Source organism: Sorex araneus, chromosome 2 (genome assembly GCF_027595985.1).
Source record: "Sorex araneus isolate mSorAra2 chromosome 2, mSorAra2.pri, whole genome shotgun sequence".
NCBI classification, from domain to species: Eukaryota; Metazoa; Chordata; class Mammalia; order Eulipotyphla; family Soricidae; genus Sorex; species Sorex araneus.
The window spans coordinates 146,071,504-146,090,408 of NC_073303.1; the positions used below are offsets into that span (position 1 = coordinate 146,071,504).

Genomic DNA, 18,905 nt, shown 5'->3' on the forward strand with positions numbered 1-18,905 from the left:
GGGTCATGTGGTAGACCACATCCCTTGTATATGCAAGGCCTGGGTTTGATCCCTCAGCACTGCCAGATGTGTCCCTCACAAAGAAAACTATGCACTTGAAGCATGACTGAAATGGACCATGTGCTCTCTGACAGGAAAAGGAATATTATATAACCTCTTCTTTCACAGAACTGAAAATCTAGGCAAGCAAACAAAATATGGCTCGACCCAAAGTAAACAGATAACTCAAGCTGTTTGTGAAAATGTGAAAGGAAGTTAATGAACCACTAAATCTAAACACTGTGGAGATTATAAGAAGAGGTCAATGTATTCAGATAAACACTTCATATATGGAATAAGAACTGAATTCAGAGGCCCAAGAGATAGTACAGCGGTAAGATGCTTACTTTATGTGAGTACAAAGCACGGGTGCCTTCAGTGGCCGAGAACTGCCTCTCCAGGCCAGCCAACAAATGACCAGCAAAGGAACGGGCAACAAGGGAATAGGGCCACAGGCTGGTTGGTAATTAATGACCCTTTTTTCCTCTCAAAGCATAGTTATATAGAATTCGTGAAGTGCAGGGCGGGGGCAGGGGTGTTGTACACACAGGTAGGGTTCAACATTATAACAATGAACAGATGTAAAGTCACTCCTCAGGGGAAGTTCTTTCAGAAGATTAACTCAGTCAGGGACAAAATCTCACTTGGGGGTTCAGCACTCTAGATTACTAGGAGATCAGAGATTGGCTCAAAGGTGGGATTCCATCTAAGGGTGTATTGCTTTCTGCTTCCTTAGCTAGTAACCCATTTAAACAATCATATTAAATTAAATTTACTTCTTACTAATATTCTAGTCATTCTGTATGAACACAGGAAGAGATATATTAAGCTTAAAGGTTGGCTCTTCCTGGGGACATCTCATGATATATCCCAGACCACAGTCCTCAGTCCAGTCCTTATGGACTAGAGCGATAGCACAGTAAGGTAGGTCGTTTGCCTTCCACATGCTGACCTGGGTTCGATTCCTCCTCCTCTCTTGGAGAGTCCAACAAACTACTGAGAGTATCCCACCCACACAGCAAATCCTGGCAAGCCACCCGTGGCATATTCGATATGCCAAAAACAGTAACAATGAGTCTCACAATGGAGACGTTACTGGTGCCCACTCAGCAAATCGGTGAACAACAAAAGGAGAGTGCTACAATGCTACAGTTCTCAGACCAGCTTAGTTTTTCCTAACCCCAGCAGAGTCCTTATTCAGTTACTTCTCTTGGGTCATGACAGTTTGTTCCATGAGAGTACTTTTAACTTTTTATACTTCTTACGGTGTTTAGCTTGTCCTTTTTTCGATGCCAGGGTTGCTTACTACTTTTCCTGGATTCAACCTTGTCCCTCACTGGGATCTTCCTTCTGGGGGTGTCAGGAAGTAAGGGAAACAGGTTTAAGTCAAGTAAATACAATGAATGCCCAGGAGTAAGTATTATTCAGTCAATTAACTCCCATGTTACAAAAGCAGAGCATCAACTGTCTTCCTGTGTCTATACAAAGAAGACATTGCGAAACCATGCAAAGGGCATAGAGGAAAGAGAAAAGCAATATAGGATTAGGAGTGCCCGATGGAATTAGGTGCGCTTCAGGAGCACTGTGGTGGGAGTAACTCAATAAACCTAAGCTCCCTGTAGGAGGAGCAAGGAAAAACCAATGTTATGAAAGAATTTACAGCACTGGGAGGTGGACCCCTAACATGGCTGAGTGTGGTCCAATCCTACCCCACCTCAAAAAAAAAAAATTCTGAAGTCACTCTTGAAGAATGGTTCACTTTGAATCAACCTTTCAATATATCAACCTACATCAGACAATATAACAGCATATCAACCTGAGTGAAGTCCCAAGACTTGAGATGAGCAAGAAGACAGTGAAATAGGTCGTCACGACCAGATTATGAGGATACGAACATATTGTGTTCAAAACAGTTTCATCTAAATGGTGCAATTATGTTGAACTAATTCAGAGCTGTTTCTCCTAGTCTTCCTGTATGAGGCTGCACCCCATGAGGCAGTTTTCAATAAGAGCACGATTCCCATCAGATGCCACGGGGAAAATGGTAAGTAGGCCGTGTGTTTGATATCGGAACAGAGTAAGAGACCTTTTCAAAAGAGGCTGGCTTGATTTCATTCCACATCCACCCTGGAATGGAACCTAGCCCCCATATCCACTTGTGCCTGTAATATATGACATACATAAGCTCCTGGCTGATTGGAGCAGGATCGTCATATGACTATTGGGCTCTATCCCAATGATGAGAGCCAAAGATTCCTGGATATGATGTGAAGATGCCATCCAGAGCCATCTGCATTAGAGGGAATGGGGCATTCAATGAAATGTATGAGCACAGCCAAGAAAAGCAGAGAAGAGAAGCTAATAAGTTTTCAAGTCTTGTTTGTCATTTACTGTGGAGAAACTAGACAATCCCATGTTCACCCTGATCTTTGTCTTCCCAATGTAAGGCAGTCCTCCCTCCCACCTAAACTAAATAGGATGCAGAGTAGATTCTGCTGGCATTAAATGTAAAACCAATACACCCCCCGCCCAGCACCCCAGATTATACTGCCAAGTAGATATAAGCAATAAAGCTTCTACAACCCAAAATGATTAAAATCTGAGCCTTGTCCCATCTTTATATAGTTAGCTGCTCTTTACTTAGGTCTGTTTTTTAAGACAGTTAGAGACTCTTAATGTAGATTATTTTTAAAAATAAGGAGCCAGAGAGAGACTATAGCAGAGAAGATGCTTGCCTTGTACATGGCGTGACCTGGGTTCAATCCCTGACAACCCCCACTGGTCCCCTGAGCCCAACAGGAGTAATTACTGAGTGCAGAGCCAGGAGTAAGCTCTGAGTACTGGCACGTATGGCCAAAAACAAAACAAAACAAAAAAAAATAGGTGAGGCTTAAAGTTGTCGCTAGCAAACTTCAGATCCAAGGATTGAGGAGACTCTAAGAGAAAAAGAGGAAAAGTGGTGACTAGAGATATTTGAGAACTGAGAAGCTGGCATTTCTAAGAATCTGCTAAAGTAGGTTTTATTCTGCTATCTGAGAGTAAAGATTCCATCAGCCAGATCCAAAGTAACCAGTATTTCTTTATGTTAGTCATGATGCAGTGGTAAAACTGTATAGAGAGCTGGAAAATACACCCACTAATATCTAATCTTAGAAGAGCCACTTTCCTTCTGTAAACTGAATTTCCACATCAGTAAAATGGAGATAGATACACTAACTAGATCAGTACTCTGGAGTCCAAGATTTTATAAGGACTCTCAAAAGTTTATCCCCTATTCCCTAGTTTCAGAAATGATCTGTTGCAATTTAGATATTTTCACTATTAGAAGATGCCAGTTTATAAACATAGCCTTGGTTATTAGTGGTCATTCAAATCAAATAGATGTTTACAGTATAGAAAAATCCCATCAACATGAAAACCACTGCACTGTAGCACTGTCGTCCCATTGTTCATCGATTTGCTCGAGCAGGCACCAGTAAAGTCTCCATCATGAGACTTGTTGTTACTGTTTTTTGGCATCAAATACGCCACGGGTAGCGTGCCAGACTCTGCCATGCAGGTGGGATACTCTCGTTGGTTTACTGGGCTCTCTGAGAGGGACGAAGGAATTGAACCCGGGTGGGTCGCATGCAAGGCAAATGCCCTACCCGCTGTGCTATCGCTCCAGTCCATGAAAACCACAAATTATTTAAATATTTTATGCTATCATCCATAAAAATACCTCTGCAAACCAGTTTCAAAAGGACTAGATCATCTTAAAGATTCCCTTGCATTCATTACTTCATTAATCATTTAAGCATGTTTGCTTGATTATAGTGGTAAACATTTTAAAGCATTTTAAGCATTATTTTTTGTCTATAAGAGTGTGATTTCTCCAAACTAAGGAAAGAGAAGTGAGGGCTCTTGGTTTGCTGATACTGACTTATATACACAAAAGGAATTTACTAGAAGGATCAGGTAACTTGAAGACTTAACGAGAACATTCAAGGAATACTGTTCATGGTTAAGGAACAATCAGTTTGGGAGACCCAGAACAATGAATATTAATGGCCAATATTACTAGTTAAATTCTGGTCTCCTTGCTCCACTAACTACAATTGAAGGTGTTGGGTGCAAATATGAAATTGACAGGATTTATCACTTTTATCAGAGTTCTTGGTGCCTCCTGGAAAGTGGGGGAGTGAAAGTCTGCTTTTATGGTTTTAGTTATAAAACTTAATTAAGGACTCTTGCCAATACTCAGCATTGACATAGTATTTCTTCAGGCATGGGTAGATGTTCATATTTTAGGTATATACATTTCTTCAAAATATACATTCCTACCAGAAATATTCTCATCTCTGAAGTTTTCAATTGTTAAAGTAAACTGATCTCAAAATCATTTTTCTCCATTTCCTTTGTTTTATAAATAAGACTCAAAGGCCTTAGAGAACTTGTCCAATGGTCATCATCATCATCATCATCATCAATGATGTCCAATGGTATATCTACTAAATAGGAATGCTGAAATTAAATTTCTGGCTATTCTCTTCTTTCTACCGATTATTGTGGAAATAAAAAACTAAAAGGTAGGAATATCAATAACTAATAAGAATCACTAATTCTTTGGTAGCTATCAGCCTGCTTTGGCAATTATGAACTCATAGCCAATCTCAGTTCATCTATGCCTGAACTCCAGACTTTCCTTCTATAGATTGAATTTTCAAATCCATAGAATAGGCACAAAACATTCACAATATCCCCCCCAAAACACACGCATTAGAAATTAATAAAGAAATTCCATGTATTTCATTATTCTATGCATTTATTTTATTTCTTTATTCATGTATTTTAACTGAAAATATTTTTGTTGACTCATAAAATGCATAATTAGAATACCATATCATACTAAACAAATATTAATTCCCTACAGACAACCAGTGCTTATATTTATCACAAATGTTTAACACAGTTTTGGTTGTTTATTTGAATCAAGATTCAAATAAGACCTATCTGGAACTGGAGCGATAGCACAATGGGAAGGGCGTTTGCCCTGCACGTGGCCATCCTGGGTTCAATCCCCACCATCTCATATGGTCCCCCAAGCACTTCCAGGAGTGATTCCTAAGTGCAGAGCCAGGAGTAACCCCCGAGCATCAATAGGTGTGACCCCCCCAAAAAAAAGAAGGAAAAAAAAAGACCTATCTTCTAAAACTGCTAAGTAAGAACGTGGGTCATTGCATTCATTTGTTGGCAAAATCAAGCCCTAGAGTTTTCCACTTTGTCCAGAGAACTAGAACTCAGAGAAACCAGAACATAATCCTGTTCTATCCTTCTCATGGGTTATTATAAGTACCCTATGTTCCATTTGTGGTAGGTGCTTTTCAGTCATAAAGTGAGTTTCTTATGTCTTAACTCTATAGTCCCTCACAGATTTTGCATAGTTTTCACACAACGATACTTTCTCTTCCTTTCTCGCACTTTTGACTCCTTTCAGGAACATTCCGAAGATAAACAATATCCTCAGAAATGTCAAGACCCTCTCTTGTCACACCTGCAGCCCCTGTCCCCTAGCCGGGCACATGTGGAGCTGAAGCGTTACTACAGCATCTGCCAGGATACAGCCCTGAGAAGACCAGGCTTCCAAGATGACGATGGAGAATTGAAAAGGCCGGGAAGAACTCGGAATTCCCTCAGCCCCAACTTGGCACCCAAGCTCAGCTTAGAGGTTCGGAAGCTCAGTAATGGCAGGTTGTCAACGTCCCTGAAGTTGGGTCCACTGCAACCTCGGTCAATGCCACTTCGGGAGAAGAAGGCAACCCAGATGCTGGTCATTGTGCTTGGTGAGCTCGGGTAGGGCTAGATGTGTTGGGGTCACTGATTGTCACTGCCAACCTGCCATGGATGAACGCATTTGACAGAAATTGAAGATCCATTGACTGTAATAATAATAAATGTTTAGAATACAATCAAAAACAATTTATGTGTAAGCATTAACTCACTGAAAAAGACCTAGACTGAGATTTATGAATTTCACCTAATTGAGTTATGCTTATACATTGTATTTTCTGACCTATGATATAAAGTTATAATGGATAAATCAAGTAACAAAGCAAGACCATGATTCCATAAGAGTTTCTGCCACTTCTCTCGTATTCAGTAAAGGGTTACTTATTTTTCAGATGTTCACTGTATCACTGTCATCCCATTGCTCATCAATTTGCTCAAACAGGCACCAGTAACATCTCCATGTGAGACTAGTTGTTACTGTTTTTTGCATATTGAATACGTCACGGATAGCTTGCCAGGCTCTGCCATGCGGGCAAGATACTCTTGGTAGTTTGCTGGGCTCTCCGAGAGGGGTGGAGGAATCAAACCCGGGTCAGCCGCATGCAAGGCAAAGGCCGTACCTGTAGGTTTTTCAGATGCTAAGTGAAAAAAATAAATATGTAAAAAAATTAGCCATATGGCATAATAACATCTAGATTACATTAAATATGAAGGGAAAAAACTAAAATTTCATCAAGAGGGGCTGGGGCTATAGCACAGTGGGTAGGGCGTTTGCCTGTTTGCCTTGCATGCGGCTGACCCGGGTTCGATCCCCAGCATCCCATATGGTCCCCTGAGTACCCCCAGGAGTAATTCCTGAGTGCAGAGCCAGGAGTAACCCCTGTGCGTCACCAGGTGTGACCCAAAAAGAAAAAAAAATTCATCAAGAGTCTTCATTTGGGGTTTGGGTTTTGACTTAGGGGTGTACTTTTCTGCTTTCTTTATTGGGGCACACCCAGCAGTGCTCAGGGAACCATATTGGGTGCCAGCAGTCAAACCCAGCTTAGCTGTGTGCAAGGCAAGCACCTTATCCACTGTATTATCTCTCTAGCCCCAAAGTAAGGGACTTTTAATTATAAGTGGTAATTTTTCCTCTTATGTCTTTCTGTATATAAATGTTCCATGATATATAAATCATGTCTGATTTTTGCAGTATCAAGATGATTTGTGGAGAGGTGCTGCAACCACCTTATTTAAGTAAATAAAATGAGGCTGGAAAGATAGTGGAGCAGACATGTTGCTTTTCTTGCATACAACCAGCCTGAGTTCAATCCCCCACACCCTATACGGTCCCCTGAGCACCACCAGGAGTGATCCCTGAATGCAGAGCCAGGAGGGATCCTTAAGCACTGCCAGGTGTGACACCCTGGTCTCCAAATATGATAAGCCACAGACACCAAGTAGTTAATGAGTTAACTGATTAATTCTGCTGAGATAAACCCCAACTTTATCATATCTTAGGTGGTTCTTAGAACCCCTGAAGTAATTTCAACAGCAGTAATTGTATCAATCAAATTTGTAAGTCTTTTTCCCCATCAGCACCTAGGATTATATTGTGCTTGAACAGACATTAAATATATATCTGCATTAAGCAGTAGAAAAGTCTAGCAAAGGACTAACAAAAGATCACATTAGAAAGTTGATTTAGGAACAAAGGTCTGATAGAAATAAAAAATGTTACCATGTTATTTTTTCATTAAAAAAGTCACCTAAAAGGTTTACTATCATAGGGTGGGTAAAACCACAAGAGTATATAAAACTTCCAGTTTAGTGACAGGTAGAAACCAGACAACTGTGAATCATTTTTATACATAACATATAATTTCATGCACTCAAAGAATTAAGCAAACCCCTTACTCAGTGTTTCTCTTCCTTTGGAATCTAGGCACCTTCATTGTCTGCTGGCTACCCTTCTTCTTGACCCATGTTCTCAACACCCACTGCCAAGCCTGTCATGTGTCCCCAGAACTTTATAGTGCCACTACATGGCTGGGCTACGTGAACAGCGCCCTCAATCCTGTGATTTATACCACTTTCAACGTTGAGTTCCGCAAAGCCTTTCTCAAGATCCTGTCTTGCTGAAGGAGGAAGAGAAGCATCTCTGGGCCCACCTCTAAACACCAGGCCCTTGGACTGTTGGCCAGAGCATGCTCAGAAACACTGATGTGATGTTCTAAGGCAGGTATGTGGTAAGAAGGTCCCTGGAGCTTAGATATCTACATAGTGGTTGTAACCCAACTGCTTCTTCCAAAACAGAATGTTCTATCCCTAGGTAAAACCTGACTTCATTCTGCCGATCTTCAAGTGGCAGTGTGGCAGGGAGTGTAAATGATAAGCAATAATTCAGACGAAGGCTCGTAAATGACTCAACACACTCAAAATTATCATCAGAAGTATGACTCATGGCAATGAAGGACAAATGAACAGATCTCATAATTCTCAACTTGCCAGGAGTCCAGGAAACCATCTTGATGAATAAGCATTCTCTCTCTCTCTCTCTCTGTCTCTCTCTCTCTAATTTCTCTTGCTCTCCTCACCTCTAATTAACAGCTTAATTTTGCATATTTATGGGTCAACTCTCTTTTGTTCATTCCTTGCTTCTTCATTGTATTCTAAAATAGAATTCCAAGGCCACTGCTTCTACCTCCTCATAGAATCTGAATTTGGTGAAGGAAATTCTTCACCCCCAAGGAGACACTGTCCCACATTGGGACCTAAGATTCATTTCAAACCTGATTATCCCTGCATTTTAACTCTTGCTTAGCAAGTCCTTTGAGCTCATTCCTTTATTCTTAGAGACTGAGGGTATCTACTGAAGTTCTCTGCAAGAGTATTGAAGTCTCAGCTCCAGAGTAATTCAAGATGGGAGTGTTAAATGAAAAAAGGAAAGACTGCAGTACCACTGTTGAAACTTGTGATTCAGAATATGCCTTAGATGTGTTTTCCATCAGATTTTCCTGCCTAAACCATATCCAGCTACTGCTTAAGAGAAATGCAATATTTTCAGACTCTGAAATGCATTCATTAGTATCTCCAAAGCTCCAGTAAAATCCTATATGCTGGATATAAACCATGACTAAAATAATCCTTGCCTCAAGGAGTTTACCACCTCTTTTTGCCCATTTACTTGTGGAAGACATATTAAGAACTCACCTAGATTTCCAGAGGACCCAGAACTGAAGGTACCAAGAAGAATAACTCTCCAAAGTCATCGCATGGGATGTTTTTGTAAAAAACCAATAGAGCTCTTCAAAATCAACAACTTTAATAACTGAAATTAAAGGCACAACTGAAATTAAAGGCACAACAAATTATTCATAAGTGCCATCCAACCATTTTATTTATAAGAAACATGGATATTCTCACCATCTAACTTTCTACCTACAAAAGCTATTCATTATTGATAACAAAGTCAAGAGATAATTTATGGATAATTTATCAATTGTTGTCATTGTGAACTTCAATAAATTTAAAGATAAGAACTATTACAGATAGATACCTGCTGCAATGCTGTCAAACTTTGTCAAACAGAGCACAAGAACTTTGCAAGGAATCAAAGACTTCCTCTATCTCGTCTTTAGTCCTCTCCTCTTACTGTGTAAATGTAGGAAATAGAAAATAAAAATAAAGATAAAATACAGTTAAAAAGAAGAAAACCTATACTTCTAGTAAACCAGTTATGTGTTGTTCCTGAGTGCTTTTAGGGCTAGAATTTTATTAATGTTATCTATCACAGTTTTTTTTATCAATAGGGAAACTTGAAAGCACACTAATAGTCCAGAAGGTTCTTATACCTCTGCAATTAGCTCAGTGGGTTTAGAGGGCAAGAGGAACTCAATACTGACATAATTAAATATCCAATGAAATGAAAGCACATGAGTCTACATGGTTACACAAGGCAGGAAGAGGGAGGTTATGCAAACAAAAGAGCAAACAAGTAAGAGTGTAAAAAGTTAAAGAATCAACCCCAGAATCCTAAACATCACTGTCTGTATCACTGTCATCCATTGCTCATCGATTTGTTCAAGCAGGCACCATTAAATCTCCATTGTGAGATTTGTTGTTACTGTTTTGGGCATATAGAATACGCCATGGGTAGCTTGCCAGGCTCTGCCATGTGGGTGGGATACTCTCAGTAGCTTGCCGGGCTCTCTGAGAGGGACAGAGGAATTGAATCTGGGTTGGCGGCGTGCAAGGCAAAACGCCCTATCTGCTATGCTATCGCTCCAGCATGAAAATATAAAACATAAATATTAATACATTTGTGATGAATTATGGCAAATGTTTTGTATCTTTTCTTTAAGTCATTTGACCCTTGGGATAAGCTGGGGAACATTGAGCAGTCTCAGAGAAAGGAAAGTAAGGCCAAATAAAGTTAAGGAAATTTGTCTAGGGTGATACACATCAGTGTTAGAAGCTGGAGCCAGAGGTGCCTAGTTTTCTCTGATGCCCAAATCGAGTCAATAGAATCTCATGGCACACTGCCTCTCACCAGAGGAGTAAAGGGAGGGGAGAGGAAAATAGGGGACAAAAAGAAGGAGATACCACCCTGCACAGCTCCAGATTGAGTTTAACCTAAGTACCCAATGAAAGGCATTACTGTCACTCTGAGGCTGGGCTCAGTTTCCAAGGCAATCAGGTGGAAAATGTAACATGTATTTTTATAGAACACATCAAACAGGGGAGAGTGATAGTACAACAAGTAGGACACTTGCTTTGCTCTCAGCCAACCCAAGTTTGGTCCCCGGTACCATATATGATCCCCTGAACCGTGCCAGGAGTGATCCCTGAGCACTCAACCAGAAGTAAGCCCTGAGGATTGCTGTGTGTGGAGTAATCCCTCTGCCCCCAACCCCCACCCCCCCACACACAAAAGAATCCATAAACCGGTCCTTAGGGAGTACTGGTTCTATCCTTTCCCTCATTTACAGAAATGGAAACAAAGGCCCAGAACTATTGTCTTATCACTGTTTGATGGCAGGCAAGCATTCAGAACTGTTGAATCTTATTTCAGTGTTCTATCTACCTTACCATGCTTCCCAAGAGTCCTAGTAAAAATATAAATAACATATATATATATGTATATATATATACAAGGAGAAAGTCATAGGGTCACCTAAAACAAAGAATGGAGTGACCTCTTCCCCTAGACAGCATCTGGTATCCTTACTCTCAAATATCTCCTTCCAAGGTTTTTCTTCTGATCCATAGTCTCTTAGGAGAGTTTCAAGGACATTCTGTGGTAACTCTCTTTAATGGCTTGATTTCATGATTTTTCATTCTTCTTTCATACCTCAAAAGTTCCTGCCATGAAAAAGTACACTTAGTGCTTGCTACTGTCACAGTCAGCCGGACTAAACTTCTCAAGACACATATTGACCTGAATGAAGCTGACTATAGTTTGAGGGAAAAACCAGTTCTGAAAACTTTTAGAGTCTCTTAGAAATGTCCATGCTAGTTGAGTGGGGTATAAAAAAGCAATGAAATCCAAATAGATTATATTGAACTCCAGACTTGAAGTAAAGACTGCCTACTCCCAAGATGCATCATCCAAAACTCCATTCACTATTCATTGACTATACCAATCATTTCTTGTGTTAGTATTAATTGATAATATTCTGTGTCATAGATATGATATCTAGCATAGGGACATATGATTGAAGACATGGTCCCTGTATGCAGAAGCACAGAGCTGTGTGGGAAGTTAGAATTTATGTGTATGTGCTGACCTGTCTGATGACTATAGTCAAGGAAATTCATGACATTTGGAAGTACCGTATTCAAAGTCTTGTTTGTGCCAGAATAGTTCTGTGGTCTGGAACACATGCCTTGCATTGAGGAAGCCCAGTTGAATTCCCAGAACTTCATGGTTCCCCCAAGCTCCACCAAGCACGGAGTTGAGTTTTCTGGATGTGGCCCAAAAACAAGTGAAAAAAAGAAGTCATCCCAGGTAAGTATGGTCAAGGTCGGCACATAAAATACAAAGGGTGTTAAGACAAAGAAAACCTTTAGCAAGCCAAGAGCAAGCAAGAATCACTTGGGAAGTAAGAACTCCTCCCATCATGCTTATAGAAAAGACTCCAGGAAAAGAAAGAGGCTCATCTTGGAGTTGGTGTGTCACCTCTCACACAAAACCTCTAGACCTTGCCTCCACTTCCCTCCACGCAGGCAGCATGCAGCATAGAATATGCAACACTGACTTACTTAATTACCCCTCTGAGCTCAGCATGAATTGAAGAAAATGCAGAATTCAATTGTAAACTTTTCTGTTCTTCTCACCAAGAGAAGGAAGTGCTGACTGAATACAGAATCAGAGATAGTTAAAATTCAGGCAGTGAGTTTGGGTCAGAAACTGAGGGAGGTCAGACAGAAATTTGCTCTCCACATTGCTTGGGTCAGAATTAAACAAAGAGGTAGACAGGTTAAAGGATCCACGGGGAACTGGCTATTTCCTGAAGATTCTGACTCTTGGGCCTGTGCTCCCTCCCGTCGTTTGGTATCTGCTGACATCAGAAAAGTGAAAAAGCTTAATTTGAATCAACACACAGAGAGCAGAGAGGGGATGACAGGTAATTAACTTGATTCCCTCCTTTCTACCTAATTCTCTCCTCATCAGCTTACAAAGGGAGTGAGTTTCCATGACTACGTCCTGACATGGAGACGGAGTGGAGGGTAATGCCAGTGTCAGATCAGCTCTGGAGCACACACTGGCAGAGGCAGAAGCAGGAGTCTTGCTGAGCACCAGGTCCAGGACCTTTTGCTCCACCTATTCTCACCTCAATTCATCACCCAGTTTCCATTTCTAAGCACCAAATCTGTGCTTTTGCAGTCCACTGGTCCTGGGAGATAGGAGAGATAATCGCAGGGCCTTCAAACATAGCTGTGCCCAATGAAGGGGGGCTGGATTAAACCCAGAGTGATTCTGATGAGCCCTGGGAGAGACAACGGGCCCAAATGAGTCAAGGGCTAGAGTTCTAGCATTCATACAAACAAGGGGTTAACTTCTAAGGGTTTCAGTTGCTTCATTATTAAAACAGGGGCCTTAAAGGCCTTGCTTTTTTCACTAAACCATTTAAAGATGTTTAACATCATGTTTTACAGGAGCTTTGTCAACTAATGCACTAACAAATGTAAACAATTATAATTATCATTGATAATACTATTTTCCTCATAGGCAGCTCTTCCTATCATACCTCTCTGGTTCACACCCCACCTTTGTTGCGCTTCACTGATTCCCTAATGGTCTCTAGTTATTAGGCACAGTCTGTTCAACCTCCCACACACAAAAAATCTGATTTTTCTCTTGTCTTTTATTTTCTAAATGTACCGGGATTCTTGGCTCAATTTGTAGTCAGATTGTTCAGCAAATGGATAGTACCTACCAGGGCACCCTTTCCTGCTCACAGAGCCAAGTGTACAAGTACGGCGTGATCTCACACTGGGCTGATGGCAGATTAGATACGATGCACTTCACAGTTCAGATACGGAGCATTTGTTTCCTAGGCTGCCATTACAAATTACCACAAGCTGAGTAGTTAAAAACTACTGAAATCGGGTACAAAGAGATAGTAGGGAGCTTGCTTTGTATGTAGTTGACCCCGGTTTGATCTTCAGCTCAGCATATGGTCCCTTGATCACCACCTGGAGTGACCGATGTGTGCAGAGCCAGGAGTAGCCCCTGCCTGATTTGGTCCATGCCCCTCCCTCGATACAAAACTACAGAAATAGTCCAGCTGTCCTGGAAGTCAGAATTTCTGAATCAAAGGTGCTGGTAGGGTTCCTCCTCACACCCCCCCCCTTTCTCTGAAGATTTCAGGAAAAGCTCTTTCCTCTCTGCTAATAATGACTGGCAGTTTTAAATATTCCTTAGCATGTAGCAGCTTATCACCAGTGTCTGCCTCTCTCATCACATGGTGTTCTTCAACTGTGAGTCCATGTCCAAACTTCCTTCTTATGAATCATTGATTTAGATTTTGTCTTATGACCTCATCTTAATTCAGTTAGAGCTACAAAAACCCTATTTTGTTTTTTTTATTAGTTTATTTTTAATTAGAGAGTCATCGTGAGGGTACAGTTACAGATCCATACATCTTTGTGCTCATGTTTCCCCCATACAAAGTTCGATAACCCATCCCTTCACCAGTGCCCATTCTCCACCACCAGTAAACCCAACATCTCTCCCCCCCTCCCCAGTCCCGTCTCCCCCCACCCCACCCTGCCACTATGGCAGGGTATTCCCTTTTGTTCTCTCTCTCTGATTAGGTGTTGTGGTTTGCAATAAAGGTGTTGAGTGGCCATTGTGTTCAGTCTCTAGTCTGTATTCGGCCTGCATCACCCTTCCCCCACATGACCTCCGACCACATTTTACTTGGTGGTCCCTTCCCTGAGTTACCCAGAATGAGAGACCAGCCTCCAAGCCATGGAGACAACCTCCTGGTACTTATTTCTACTATTCTTGGGCGTTAGTCTTATAGTCTATTATTCTATATTCCACAGATGAGTGCAATCTTTCTATGTCTGTCTCTCTCTTTCTGACTCATTTCACTTAGCATGATACTTTCCATGTTGATCCACTTATATGCAAACGTCATGACCTCATTTTTTCTAACAGCTGCATAGTATTCCATTGTATAGATGTACCAGAGTTTCTTGAACCAGTCATCTGCTCTAGGACACTCGGGTTTTTTCCAGATTCTGGCTATTGTAAACAGTGCTGTGGTGAACATATAAGTGCATATGTCACTTCGACTATACTTTTTGGCTTTTCTGGCTTTTCCCAGCAGTGGTATTGCTGGGTCAAATGGGAGCTCAACCTCTAGTTTTTTGAGAATCGTCCATATTGTTTTCCAAAAGGGCTGAACTAGCCGGCATTCCCACCAGCAGTGTAGAAGGGTCCCTTTCTCCCCACATCCTCTCCAACAGCGGTTGCTTTTGTTCTTTTGGATGTGTGCTAGTCTCTGTGGTGTGAGGTGGTATCTCGTGGTTGTTTTGATCTGCATCTCTCTGACGATTAGTGATGTAGAGCACTTTTTCATGTGCCTTTTGGCCATTCGTATCTCTTCTTTGGTAAAGTTTCTGTTCATTTCTTTGCCCCATTTTTTGATGGGGTTGGATGTTTTCTTCTTGTAGAGTTCAACCAGTGCTTTATATACCATTGATATTAACCCCTTATCTGATGGGTATTGTGTAAATATCCTTTCCCATTCTGTAGATAGTCTTTGTATTCTAGTCACTGTATCTTTTGCGGTGCAGAAGCTTTTTAGTTTAATGTAGTCCCATTTGTTGATCTCTGTTTTTACTAGATTGCTTAGTTCCGTGTCATCTTTGAAGATACCTTTATCTTCAATATCGTTGAGGGTTTTGCTGACCTTGTCTTCAATGTACCTTATGGTTTGTGGTCTGATGTTGAGGTCTTTAATCCATTCTGATCTGACTTTTGTGCATGGTGTCAGGTCGAGTTCTAAACCCATTTTTTTGCATGTGGTTGTTCAGTTGTGCCAGCACCATTTCAAAAACCCTATTTTGAAATAAGGTTACATGTATAGGTTCTTTGAGGGACGTCTTTATCATATCTTTTTTGGAGTGGGGAAGACACAAATATCCATAAAAATACATCATGTACACTAAAAGGAAAGATATTTTGGTGGTTTTCACTGCTAGAGTGATCCTGAGAGAATTATCTCAGCAATTATTTATGCATTTTCAAAATTAGACAAGGGGTATAAATACAAAGAGACATCTCAGTAAAACATCGAGATGGCAATGTTCTCTTCCCTCTCCTGATTGTGAAACAACATACCAAACTTGTTCTGATGTGGGGATTCCATTATCCTTGCCAGAATGCACTGCTGCTTCCCTATTTGTCTCGTGGCACGAGAATCTTCAGATGATTAGGTGAGAGCCATCATTTCAAGTTTAATTGTATTCTAATCCACTAGTTGGACATACTCTTTCTTTTTTTTTTTTTTTTTTTTTTTTTTTTTGCTTTTTTGGGTCACACCCAGCGATGCTCAGGGGTTACTCCTGGCTTTGCACTCAGGAATTACTCCTGGCCTGCTTGGGGGACCATATGGGATGCCGGGGATTGAACCCGGGTCGGCCGCGTGCAAGGCAAACGCCCTACCTGCTGTGCTATCACTCCGGCCCCCATACTCTTTCTTTTAAAACATTTTTACTTCAAAAAAGTTCAACATAGCACAATATCCTATGAGGACAATTTTGTTCTTGGGTATATAGCCCAAAGAATTGAAATAAGCATTCAAACAAAATGTGCAAATATTTGGGGTTTTTTTTGTTTTTTTTTTTAAATTTTTTATTGAGTCACCATGTGGAAAGTTACAAAGTTTTCAGGTTTAAATTTCAGTTATACAATGCTCGAATACCCATCCCTTCACCAGTGCTCATATTCCACCACCAAGAATCCCAGTATAGCTCCAACCCACCCCCTCACCCCCCTAACCCCCCCACGCTCCGAGCCCCCCCCACCCTAACCCCCCCCGTGTAACTAATAAATTTCACTTTACTTTCACTTTGATTGCATACAATATTTCAACAAAACTCACTATTATTGTTTGGAGAGTCTCTCCCCTAAAGTCAGACCTGCTGAAAAGGAAGCATTAGATAATTTGTTTTCCATTGCTGAGGATGAAGAGGTATGAGGTCGAGTGACCACACTTGTCGGCCTCTCAGTTTTGGGCTTCTGTAATTTAGTATTTTAGTAACTAAGTCCAGAGAGATATCTAAAATGTGCAAATATTTGTATACAAATATTGCACATAATATAGCAATCCAAAGTTTGGACAGAGTCCAAATTTCCAACAATAGATGAGTGTTTCTCCTGCACAACAGAATAAACAAATTGTACTATATGCACACAATGAAATATTTATATGAAATAACGATACTGGGCAAATATATAGAAAAAGAAAAGTCATCAGCTTCCAACAGTCGAAAGATAAAGAATGGAAATAACTGGCTAATAGGTATAGGGGTTGGGGGAAGTAAATGACTAAAGGATATGTGGGGTATTTTTTAAGAAAAAATAAATATTTGGGGGGGCTGGAGCGATAGTACAGCGGGTAGGGTGTTTGCCTTGCACACGGCCGACCTGGGTTTGATTCCCAGCATCCCATATGGTCTCTGAGCACACCAGGAGTAATTCCTGAGTGCAGAGTCAGGAGTAACCCCTGTGCATCGCCAGGTGTGACCCAAAAAGGAAAAAAAAAGAAATATTTTGGAACTAGATTGACTTCAAAATACACAAAATTGTGAATGCACGAAATACCACTGAATCTTTGTTTTATAATAAATAATTTTATATAAATTTAACCCTAATAAAATTAAAGAACATTAAATCAAGAACATCTCATTAAAGAACAAGGAAGGACCTAGAAGTTATTGAGAAATATGCTCTCAATCAGAAGATTCAATATTAACAGTTCTCTCCAAATTGATCTATATATTTAATTCAATACCTTTCAAGAGTCAAAAAAAGGCAAATTTGTAGGGACAGATAGTTGATTAATGCTTGCCTAGGGGTATGGGATGTTAGTGAGAATTAGCAGTTAATGTACATGAGAATTCTTATTGCCACGATACAAATATTCAAAGCTGATTTACTGTGGGGGCCGGAGTGATAGCACAGCGGGTAGGGTGTTTGTCTTGCACGCAGCCGACCCGGGTTCGATCCCCGGCATCCCATATGGTCCCCCAAGCACCGCCAGGAGTAATTCCTGAGTGCAAAGCCAGGAGTAACCCCTGAGCATCTCTGGGTGTGACCCCCCCCCAAAAAAAAACGCTGATTTACTGTGGTAGTTGTACAAATTGGTAAACTTACTAAAGATCATTGGTTTATATATTTAAAGCAAGTGACTATATGGTGTGTAATGTGTGCCTCAATAAGGTATTTTTTTAAAATAAGGATCTCATGCAAGGCAAGCCTTTCACCTCTTACCACCTCTCTGGTCTGGGATTCATTTTTTCATCTATATTTGCATGATTTCATTAGCTAGAAATACTGAGTAGATGCAGAAAACTGTAGCTAGTCAAATCTTGATGATTTGGAAATACTCTAAACACACTTGTGCACACACACATATTCTAAGACACCTGAACCCACCCACACGATCCTGCATCTTTCAGATCCTCAGTTTGCTGTGTTTTTTGAACCAGGCTCCTTGTTTGGATTCTAGATCACCTTTGATCAACAAGAATAACTCAGGCATCAACTCTGAAAACCATTTACACAACCATTTTCAGGGTATATACAAGGTACAGTAAGGAGTAATTTGTTTTTTAAGTTTAAAGTCTTGTGCTACAAATGGCATGGTTTTGGGGCTAGAGCAATAGTACAGCAGGTAGGGCGTTTGCCTTGCATACAGCCGACCTGGGTTTGATTCCCAGCATCCCATATGGTCCCCTGAGCACCGCCAGGAGTAATTCATGAGTGCAGAGCCAGGAGTAACCCCTGAGCATTGACGGGTGTGACCCAAAAAGCAAAATAATAATAATAATAATAATAAATACTGGTGGATGGGCACTGGTGAAGGGATGGGTTCTCGAACTTTGTATGGGGGAAACATGAGCACAATAATGTACAACTCATTTCAATTCTTAATGTAATTTTATTAGATCAATAAAGTCCAGATGAAAAAAATAAAAAATAAAAAATAATAATAATAAAGGCATGGTTTTGTTCTTTCTTAGCATACTGGGTTAAGTCAGAAAAAAAAAGAGACAGATACAGAATGATCTCTCTCATAAGTGGAACTTAAAGATACAGAGCTAGGGGCTGGAGAGATAGCACAGCGGGTAGGGCGTTTGCCTTGCATGCGGCGGACCCGGGTTCAAATCCCAGCATCCCATATGGTCCCCTGAGCATGGCCAGGGGTAATTACTGAGTGCAAAGCCAGGAGTAACCCCTGTGCATTGCCAGGTGTGACCCAAAAAGCAAAAAAAAAAGAAAAAAGATACAGAGCTAGGTACCAACAAAGTCCAAAGGTAACATAATGGAAGAACTAATTCACACAATTGAGGTGGGGGTGAGGGAGATGAGAGGG

General features: G+C 40.8%; 1 protein-coding gene across 2 annotated transcripts in view; it reads left to right on the forward strand.

Annotated features, from left to right (window-relative positions):
- Positions 1–9,493, forward strand: part of DRD3 (dopamine receptor D3) — a 64,169-nt gene extending 54,676 nt beyond the window's left edge. For both annotated transcript variants that reach the window (XM_055127986.1, XM_055127987.1), the window contains 3 exons: positions 2,006–2,083; positions 5,516–5,861; positions 7,733–9,493. In XM_055127986.1, coding sequence (XP_054983961.1) covers positions 2,006–2,083; positions 5,516–5,861; positions 7,733–7,929 — 621 coding nt within the window. In that variant the 3' untranslated portion in view covers positions 7,930–9,493. The remainder of the gene's footprint in view (positions 1–2,005; positions 2,084–5,515; positions 5,862–7,732) is intronic.
- The last annotated feature ends 9,412 nt before the right edge of the window (positions 9,494–18,905 follow it).